We start from the raw sequence: 10,907 nt of genomic DNA on the forward strand, positions 1-10,907 counted from the left end.
AAACCTTTGCGTTAGTCTCATGATCAATATAATTAAATAATATTTAAAACAAATAAAACACATCACATTCCAGTGAGAACTAAGCATGATTCGCTCTTCACTCATGCCCTTCATGAATATGCTTCATCACCTGAAAAGCTTCTCTCTACCTGTCCCCACTACTCGCCTTTAGAAATGGGTCGTCGTAGGGCCAAAGCAAAGACAAGACCAAACAAACATACAAACACACAATCAACAAAGTTGAGTACATAAGTGTAATAAAAACACACTAACATGCTTTCATCCTATCATCACCCAACTTACCGTGTTGCACCTGTTTAAAAGCACACAAGACACTCAACACTTAACTAGACAAGAACTAGTCCAATTATTTAGCTTGATTACGCATCGAACGGGTTTCCATCTAACCTGCCCCAATAAAGGGTACTAACACGGGAGCTAACCGTGAAAGTATAAAAGAACCACTCGTAAGTGGTGGAATTCCTGCGCATAATAAGGAAAATACAGCACCCTGTACTCCAGTAGAAGTTGTGGTCAAATATAAAGTTGCATAACTCCCCCCATATGTTCATACTCAAGGTATATACGTTCCAAGAGTTTTGGTGCGTAACCTCTTTCACTTTACGTTCTTTACAAATTATTAGACTTGGTGATGACTCTCAAACACAACACAAATCAAACACTATAATTTATTCAAGCATTCAAACATACCAATTTAAATTCTTGAATAATTAGTGACCACATAAATTTATAGTTGAACCCTTTTTAATCTACCTCGGTGTCAAAGACACCTTAAACGCATAATGCGCCACAAATCCTATCCCTCGGTGTTAGAAACACCTTAAGTGCACTTGGGCACCAAAATATAATTTAATCCTCGTGTACATAGACACTTAAATAGCTCCTTCCTCATGCTTATAGCATCAATAAAAATTATATGAACCTTAATAAAATTCCCTTTTCATATTCTCAACCAAATTAAACATTTAGTTTAATTAAACATGATTTCTAACGTGCCAATAATAAAAGTGTGGTTCATATCCTACATGCCAATATAATTAATTCCAATCAACAATTCACTACAATTAATTCACACATCACAAATTATTCGCCAACACCAATCCCACCAACAAATTCCAATCAACACCTGTCATGATACTATTTGGAATTAATTAAACAAAGTCTAGCATGATTCTATACACTTAAACATTACCAAGTACGCGAACGTACCTTGAATATGATCTCAAAATCGCCACGACTAAATAAAATCACTCAATTGGAAATCTCCTATAAACCAAAATTACAAAGAAGTATTAATACCTCTTTCACACAAATTTCCAGCAATATATACTCTCTTTAAATCACTCATAAACCCTCTAAAATAATTTGAAATTTAATTTAAAACCCTTACTTTTATTCCCAATTAATGGGTAATTAAAAATCCTTTCAAGAAACTTAATTATAGCTTATATATAAAAATTTCAGCATTATTAAAACATCTTAAATTGCTGTAATTATGTTTTAAAATACCTATTTCAATAATTTAAATCACCTACAATCAAATTCCAACAATATACATTAATTTAGAAATCTAGGGTTTTCAATTTGGGCCTTTTTAATTTAGGATTAAATCTGAAAATTAATATAGAAAAATACTTATTATTAACATCCTAAAATCATCACAAAACTCAAAAACAATAATTAAATTAGGGTAGATTTAATTAAAAAAAATCAAAACAAGTTTTTTTTTTTTTGGAAAACTGCAGCACCGACACCACAGCTGGCTGCTGCCGCGCCTGCTGGTGGCTGCGACGGTGGTCCGACGACGTGTGATGGTGGCTAGCGGCGTGTGGTGGTGTGTGGGTGGTGATTAAGATAAATGAAATAACTTAAAATTAAGGGGAAGGGGAAAAATTAAGGATAAAAGTAAATAAGAGGAGAGAGAGTTTACCTTTGGGTGCACTCCACCTTAGGCATATGATGGGTATTTATACCCCCTCTCAATCCTCCTACTTAAAATTCCTTTACTACCCTTAATGATCCCTTTCCTAGTCAAACTTGTATTTTGACTTTCCATAAATATCATTGACTTTAAAATTTATCTTTTTATAAAATAATATGCCCCAATATTTTTAAATCATTAAATAAAATATTTTTAAGATTATTAAATAGTTAAAAATAAACTTTATCTTTTTAAATTAAATAAAAACACCATAAATAATTCATTTCGAATTATTTAAATACTTTAGGAAATACTTATTTAAATCAAAATACGTATAAAAATACGGGGTATTACACAGCCACCTCCCTCCTTCCCTCTTCCCTCTTCCCCGATTCCTTCTCCTTCCCCCTTCCTTCTTTTTTGATTTCCTCCTTTGCCGGACATGACATCCACCTCCCTCCTTCCCTCCTCCCTGATTCCTTCTCCTTCCCCCTTTCCTCTTCCTACCCACCTTCCCCACCGAACAACAACCCCCACCCCCTTCCTCGCCGAACAAAAAACCCTGCCCCTTCCCTAACCCATTAAAACCAGTGGTGGGGTGAGCGTGAGATCGTTTTCGACAGGTTTGGGGTGAGGATGAGGGTAAGGGTGGAGTTTTGGGAGGCGTGGGATTTCGTGGTGGGGATGACGGTGGTGGTTATGGAGGTGATTGCTTGGTGGAGAGTGGTGAGGAAGGAGGAGAGAGGTTAAAAGAAAAATTAAAAAAAAAAATTAACCTGTTAAACCGGTTATAAGTAAAAAGACTTATTTTGAGAATATTGGGTATAAAGGTGAGATTGTTTTCAGAATACGTAAAGGTGAGATTATTTTGAGTAGATGAGCCAAATGTATGATTATTAGTTTTAATTTTTTTATGAAAATATCCGACTTGTAGGTCTTGTAACAGTTGTCCCACATCGAACGAAAAGGAGATAGAACTCATAGAAGGCGTGGTATCAAACATGGTGAAGGGAATTTATTACAAAGACCAAAAAAAAAGAAAAAAAGGACACATTTTGTTTTTAGTTTTAGTTATGGATGAATAGATGATCATAAGATGAGACGAAAGAACGAGAAGCCCGCCAGCAAGCAAGCTAGCGCGTAGGACATAATAAAAAGTGGCCATTTTCTCACAACACACCAAAAATATGGTCTTATACTCTTATTCAACCAAACTTAAAATCATATGACTTCAGCATAGCATACCAACAATTTTTTTTTTTTTTTTTTTTTAATTTCATAATTTTTTTTTAATTTTTAATTTAACTAATCAATTAATATCCTCATAACTACTTTTACATGGTTGGAAATTAGCTGTCATATATCCACAAAATTCCCTTTTTATTTTTTCCTTCTATAAAATATATTTTCATTTTTATTACTAACTCTTTTCTATAAAAAGTACTCCCACAAAAACCCAAAACCTTCTCAATTATTCCATTTCATTTCATCCTCTTTTTTTTTCTGTTAAAACTCAATCAACAAACAATCCAACTAAAAACCCATAATTTTCAACTAATCTTGATTACCCACAAAATTTTTTCCCCATATTTTATTAATTTGTGTGGAACCCAGAAAAAAGATTTAATCTTGGGAAAAAAAGTTTGTTTTTGTGCAAAAATTCCGTTGATAACTGAAGAATTTTACTAAAAAAGTTTCAAACTTTAATAAGTTTTTTAGGCTTAAATTGAGTTGAGTTATTGCTTCAACTTTGTAGCTCACCTAATTTTTTTGGTTTGTTTGGCGGTTTTTTATGCCCTGTTTTTAAGAAGATTGAGAAGAAACTGAAGAAACTCAAACTCAAGTTTTATGCTTTCTTGAAATGCAGACTCTGCTTTTCTCTGTAAGTTCTTGTTCTTTAATCATCTGTCTTACTATTAGCGGTCGTTCGTCTTTCGAGTTACGACTCGCTCATTCTTTATTAGTTGCAACATTTGTTTTTTCTTTCTATAGGAGTATAGAATTATCAATATTCAATTTGAGTGTTAATAATATAGAATTTTGTTTTTCATGCATAGTTATGAATTTTATTTTTTGGAAGGTTATTTCCACCCGATTTTGAAGGGAGTAGAATTAGCCGGTCACTCTTATATTTTAATCTTTGGCTTGATTTTTTTTTTTTTTTTCATTAAATCAATAAATTGGCAAAACATTAGTACTAACTAGCTTAGGCCCCGTGCATGGCACGGTAAGTGTAGTTTTTTTTAAAAAAAATTATTATGTCTAACAAATAAAAGTTATATTTTAAAGTAATTTCTTTAATATCAATAATATAAATCAATTTTATTACGTAGTATTACTTTTTTAGCAAAATTTAATGTTATTTCGTCTATCATATAATTAAAAAAGAGTAGATTAATATTTTAGGGAAGAATTATAAGCACCAAATAAAAAGGAATATTTTTGACATAAAGATAATATAAAAGATTTGAAATGATATTATTATAATTGTATCAAATATTCACCAAAAGAAATGGTTAAAAAGGGAAGGGGAATTTTGGAGGGAAAAAATAGCACGATGTGACACGTATCACTCTCGGTGTCTGTTTTAGCATTGAGTTATTGATGATTATAATAAATGAAAATATTTTTTTTGGTACTTTTTATTTTCCGTACTATTTACTGGTGTAATATATTTGGTATGAATGTATGATCTTTGGGATTTTATCTGCATGACGTGTGAATCATTTTTTTACTCATATGAATCCACTGTCACATATACATAGTACCGAGTATCAATTTGAATTGAATATTCGTACAATAATACTATCTTCGTTCCTAAATAATAAGCTGCATTTAATTAAGGATTTAAGGAATTGAGTTAAAAGACTGAGTTCTCATTACGGTGGATTATGATTGAGCTTTTAAACATGCATGTACTTAATTTGAGTTAGGAGAAAGTATGCTACGAAACAATTAATTTGAGATGGAGAGAGTATTTTTGGTACTTTTTATAGTGTAAGCAGGCTAGTTAGAAGTACAATAATCACGATCATATAGTTATTTTGAGACGGAGGGAGTATTTTTGTGTAGTGTAAACAAAGTACGGTAATCACATCATCATGATCATTATTACCCTACTTTTTTTCAACCCATTTGTACATTTTTCCACATTCACTCCCTTTTTATCTTTGACTCTTATTACTCATCAATGTGCCTTACAAAATTAGAGTTGTGGGACCCACAAATTTGGTAGTGTTTTTGGATTACATTTACCTTAGGAAACTGTTAGGGCAGGTGGTTTAGACCCTCTATCAATACATGCACTTGTGATTGTTCGGTTTTTTTTTTATTTTTTTTATTTTTATAAGGTAAGGAGAAGGCCCTACCGACGTACTCAGTCGAGCAATTGTGATCGTACTTGGGAGGTATATCTGTATAAGTGTATACGGAGTATGATTTTTTTTTTTTCCCCTAATTCTGATCTAGGAGGCACAACCATTGCGAGGAGGGGGGAGACGAGGTGGGAGTTATCGGTAGTGATCGAGGTAGATGACCAATGTCGCTTTTTCGTTGATTTGATATGCATGATAATAAATGAACCCATTTGACAGATGGGCTGAAATTCCTTGCTAAATATTTGTTTGTCACCACATAGTAGATTAATACTAGTGAAGTTTAAGTGTGTGATCATATTTTGGGTTTAATTTATTGTTGCTGAGAACTTCTGAAAGACTGAAAACTCCTTGATGGTCGGTTTTTGTGGTCCTAGCATTATTTAGGAGTAAACAAGAATATATGGTTGGGTTTAGTAAAATATAGCCAATAACAGTTGATTAATAATTTCATCCAATTCCCATGTCTTATTGGACATCAATTTAGGTGATAATGTTGAGCATGGATCAGGACAATCGAGTACATACACAAATGATCGTGCTAATAAAATCTAGATGAGACGCGTTTATTGATGTTTGCATACTCATGATGGACATCTCTAATTTAATTAATTGTCTGCTTTTGTGTCTGATATTGAAAGAATTAGTTGAGGTTTATCTCAAATACTAACCACAAAAATGGTTATGTGTTTGGTTGATTTTGTTTTCTTGCTTACTAATTGTAAGCATTGTCTGTTTCATAGTCCTTACATTTAATAATTTTAAATGTTTTGGATTTATTATGTATAAAACTCTCTTAATCGACAATGAGCAAATATAATTAGGTGGTGTCAGCAAATTTGCTGAAGTATGATCTTTGACTAGATTGCTTTGTTCCTGGTTCGTTGTATATAATATAAGCCTTTGTATTATTATATTTATCGGTTGCCATTTTTTTGTCATAATCGATTATCATGACTCGTGTGGAGGCGTTGCGTGAATAAAAATATGCAAGTAGGGAATGGCTGCACTCTGCCTAGGATGTTTCCTATGTCATTTTTTTTTACAAAAAATCATATATTGGAAACTGTAAATTTTACTTATTCAATTTAGGTTCATGGGCTGTTCTGCTGCGTTAATTTTGTGATTTTTCTACTCTATGTGAGCATGGAATGCTTGCAGTGCAAACTCATACAAGGTCTTGTGATCACTGATTACAGATAGCGTTGAAGTAGTTGTGGCTTATTTAATGAACTTTGTATAAATTAATCCCGCCCCGTTTGATTAAATCAATCCCATGGTACAAAAGTCTGCTATGCTCTTGTTTTTACAGATGGCTTGCTTGGTTAATGTGCTCTTTCTAGTTGTATTTATTTATCATTTAGCTGAACTAACCTGTATTACACGTAGCATAGGAAGTTTATTAAAAAGAAGCTATGGAGGATGCTGGATGTATCTAAGAGATAATTTCAATCAGTGCGAGTGTGCTCACTCGCACCTGTATGACACCTGCATGACTTGGTCTCTATAACACGATCGCTCATAATCATATAAAAATCAAGTGATTGTTTGTTTGAGCAGGTCAAAAGACTGATGTTGTTTTGTAGCTGTGATAGTGATATTGCTGGTTTTGAAGTACTGTATTAGTTTTTGAGTACTTTTTTTTTTACACTGAAGTTACCTATGGTATCAAGACTATAATCTCATATATGCTGCTACTATGAGTGTTATGTTATTGAATTTTTGAAGGTTATGCACACAAATTAAGGATATATTAGTTATTATCCTTATTGCTTTGGTATTCCAAATCAAGTAGTGATAAATGTAGGTTTTTTAGAGTGTTAAAGCTGTTATTTTTATGGTATTTTAAAGTAGTTTATTTATATGCTGTGACAAGGCAATTCATGTTTAAGCAACATGTTTCAGTGTTGCCATGCACTTCTATTGTACTAACTTTGCATTATTGTTTGTATATGCTTGTGCTAGGAGAGTTTAGAGCAGTGAGATGACCGAACTTAAGAGGAGTGTTAGGCCTATTGATCAGGATAGTTTCACATCAGTTGCATCCAAGCGACAAAAGGTTGATATATCAATGTCGAGCAAGGTTTGTTCTTGATGTTAACTACATTCACATAACTTCCTTCTGTGTTAATTTTGACATTTATGCTATAAAATCTATGTAGTATTTTTTTTTTTTTTGTACCACAATTTTTTTGGGTTATCTTTGGAAGGGGTAGCGATTTTCTATTGAAGGCACTATTCTTTTGGTTGCCTGGGTATATATCACAGAATCTTGATCGAATTGGAACAATTTTTAGGGGTTGGAACTTGGAAGAGTTAATCATTTTCTGAGGAACGCTTTGCCTGCTTGTCAGTACTCAAAATATGTATTTATGGCTTTGTCCACTATTAAAATATTTGTTTTCCTTTTAAAATTGAGAAGTAGGATCTTTCTTTACAAACCTTGATGATGACTGTTGTAATCCTTGCTTCATGAGGTTCAATATCAAGTCTTAAGATTTGCACATTTTTTATGTACATGCCCAGATTTAAAGCCCCCGCCTCTCCCCCGTAAAGAAGAGACAATTTTATAGGAACACTACTTAGTCATCTGTGCTTGGCTTTTCCATTTTCTTAAGGTTAGAAAACTTGGTGGTGTGTCTAGGCAAATCGATGAACTTATTGTAGCCGTTGACTCATGGTTTATTGATGCAGGAAAGAAAAGAAAAGCTTGGTGAAAAGATAACTACACTACAACAGCTTGTTTCTCCATATGGCAAGGTATGGCACGTGTTATTGTAATTTTTCCTTCAATACTTCGGAGATTGTAGATGATGAAGAGCATTTGTAACTATGCAACATTGCTTGAGCTGTACTTTCAATAAGCGGATTACCTTTTTAATCATATTTGAAGATTTGCAAACATGAAGTTGTGTGTTTTCATAAGAATTTTTGTGGGTAGATGTTCTGTCATGTATGATTCTTATAATTTGATAAAATTTGTGATGCAGACTGATACAGCCTCTGTCCTGCATGAGGCGATGGAGTACATCAGATTCCTGCATGAGCAAGTGAAGGTATGCCATTCTGAAGGTTAATCATGACTATATTGTGTACCGGACACTAGAAATACCCTTCGACTATGCACTGATCTTTCTGATTTTCCTAGCTTTTCAATGACTAGCAAGAAAACAAAATATCTATAATTGAGTCAATTTATTAATCAATTATATTGCTCTAAGGCATGGACTACTGAACTAATTACTGTGGAATTTCATGAGTCATTATGACTCTAAGCTAATATTACCAATTTCAGGAAAATAGAATTTCCCTAAAAATACCTCTATTTAGTCTTAAAATCCTCAAATTCCCTATGTATTTAGATACATAAATATAATTTTATGTTGAAGTTTTGTGAATTTGTATGAGAATGTTTTTGTAGGTTTTGAGTGCTCCATACCTGAACAATACACCAGATACAATTATAGAGGTGAGTAACTTTTTGATCCATGTGTTTTTGTATAGAGTTGAATCAATGCACTCGGGTATACTGTCCTCCCACACCAATAGAGCAAGTTCTACTTCTTGGAAGATGACATCAGTTGTTCATTTGATCAAGTTGGTGCTATTTGGCGTTCCTGTAATGCATGCTTGCTAGAACCTTACCTTTTCCAGTTCATCCCATGCATCTTGGATTTTAATAAAAAAGAAATTATTAGTTTTGTTTGCTGATATGGATCCTGAAAAGTATTCTTCACCGAAAATATATCACACACACACACACACACACTTACTGCTAATTCTGATCTGATACGTTTTAGAACCAAACAAAATCATTTTTCTGGTCTAGTTTGAGTTGAATGTGAGAACTGGTATCATGGTTGAGACAGAAATATGATGTAATTGTGCATATCTATGTTAGATCTTGTAAAAGGGTTGTTTGCATGCTAGTACTTGTTAAGTTCTAAAGCGTCTTCTTGAGGACTTGATTGTGATGGCATTGCTTAAGATTTTTTAAGACAAGGGGGAATGTCTTTAAAGACCGAAGATCCTAGGAAATAACGGAACTAATCATATGGTTTGAAAACGAATTTAACACCTCATTTTTTAGCTAGAAGAGTAATTGTGCTAAACATTATGAGAAAAAGACTGGATTGTGACATATGTGGGACACAGCTGGGTTTTTGGTGGCAAAGTGTTTGAGACCTTAACCTGTTAATGTTTTGAAACAGAATTAAATTGATGGTTTTCAAGTATTGCTGAAAGTGATTAGTCATTATTTATTGAATAAATATATGTAGCGTCTCAAACACTTACTTGTGTGTAGTCATTTTCTACCCACTTCTTGACTTCCTTGGTATTGTTAAGTGACTACTAGAGTAGATAACAAATTCTACACTGTCCTGTTTAAGGATGCTTCATGTTTGTAACCTTCAAAAAGCTAAAAGAAGTCTCCTTTTTGCTCAGAATTCTTCTAGATCTATAGGAAAATACATGTAGTTCCTACTTCCTAGCTTCCTATCAGTAATTCAGGGATGGCAAATGTGTGAAATCGTGTTCAGTTCAAGTATTGTGTCAATCATTTCGAATTGGGATGGATTCGGGTTTTATTCAGTTTATTGTGGAAAAACAATCGCTTTTATCGGCTTTTGAATCATTGGGCAGGTATCTATTTTCAAGTAGAGTCCAGCTTTGGATTGAGTTATTTTGGGTTGGATCATTTGCTGGTTCCAGTCAGTATTGTACCAATTCATTGTTTACGAGTCATTGAGTTGTAGCCGAGAGTTAAGTTGAAATTAGTAGTGTCTGACATCTATGCTTCATGTACCTAGAAAACAACCATTATTAGTTAATTACTGATGTATGCACATAATTTATGGCTCTGATATTATGTTCATGTCGACTTCACAATTGGTGGTTGTTGCATACTGTGGTCTACTTTGCTGAGTGCTGATCGGTAGACTTTATTCTTCATTTAATGTCTTCAGGAACAAGTACATTATAGCTTAAGAAGCAAAGGGTTGTGTCTCGTGCCAATTGAGTGTACTGCTGGATTGGCTCGCAGCAATGGTGCAGATATTTGGGCACCCATAAAAACTGGTTCCCCAAGATTTTAGTACTCACTTCAACAAGTATACATGCTGTTTAATTACCAATTACCCCTCCTTGCAATGCTTCATAATGCAGCTAATCCGCCTTTGAGATTTATATCATTCAAGGGCAGTTCATTTCTCGGACAGTAAGTGCTTTGCAGATTTAGTCCTCGCCTGGTACATGGTCTGGAGCTTTTTGTAGAACAGTCCTGGACCAAAGTGGAGAAGCATGAAGTGATTTAAACTTGCGGCCTCTTAATCTTTATGTAACTAGGTTGATGTAATGAAAAAACGTACGAGTTCTATATGAAAGGTTCGATTGACCTGATAATCTGTGCGGCTGAATTGGGAATCCTTTGGGAGTTCTGTTAAAATTCCCGGTAGAGGCTTTCTGAAATAATAAACGGAATATATGGCTATTGATACTGATCCAATAATTAATTTAAGCTTGTATTGGCAAATCTTTATATTCAAATAGTATTCACAGAATTAGAGTGAAATGAAGTGTTTCTTTATGTC

At 33.6% G+C, this 10,907-nt stretch overlaps 1 protein-coding gene across 4 annotated transcripts; it reads left to right on the forward strand.

Annotated features, from left to right (window-relative positions):
- Nucleotides 1–3,265: 3,265 nt before the first annotated feature.
- Nucleotides 3,266–10,907, forward strand: LOC110718226 (transcription factor bHLH153-like). 4 transcript variants are annotated; one of them, XM_021897043.1, is made up of 6 exons: nt 3,266–3,824; nt 7,292–7,375; nt 8,011–8,076; nt 8,307–8,372; nt 8,738–8,785; nt 10,284–10,907. In XM_021897043.1, exons 1-6 carry the CDS (start codon nt 3,804–3,806, stop codon nt 10,410–10,412), a joined length of 414 nt encoding a protein of 137 aa, XP_021752735.1. In that variant the 5' UTR covers nt 3,266–3,803; the 3' UTR covers nt 10,413–10,907. The 4 variants fall into 4 exon arrangements, with proteins under 4 accessions (XP_021752735.1, XP_021752734.1, XP_021752737.1 ...); XM_021897042.1 differs by having other exon boundaries at nt 3,278–3,824; nt 7,292–7,399; XM_021897045.1 differs by having other exon boundaries at nt 3,282–3,824; nt 7,285–7,399.

This window comes from Chenopodium quinoa, unplaced genomic scaffold (assembly GCF_001683475.1).
Source record: "Chenopodium quinoa cultivar QQ74 unplaced genomic scaffold, ASM168347v1, whole genome shotgun sequence".
Classification (NCBI taxonomy): domain Eukaryota; kingdom Viridiplantae; phylum Streptophyta; class Magnoliopsida; order Caryophyllales; family Amaranthaceae; genus Chenopodium; species Chenopodium quinoa.

Coding starts and splice junctions, on each gene's coding strand:
- LOC110718226 (XM_021897042.1), top strand. CDS start 3,804: ATGCAGACTCTGCTTTTCTCT. Junction 3,825..7,291: donor TGCAGACTCTGCTTTTCTCT/GTAAGTTCTTGT, acceptor AGGAGAGTTTAG/AGCAGTGAGATGACCGAACT. Junction 8,373..8,737: donor TCCTGCATGAGCAAGTGAAG/GTATGCCATTCT, acceptor ATGTTTTTGTAG/GTTTTGAGTGCTCCATACCT.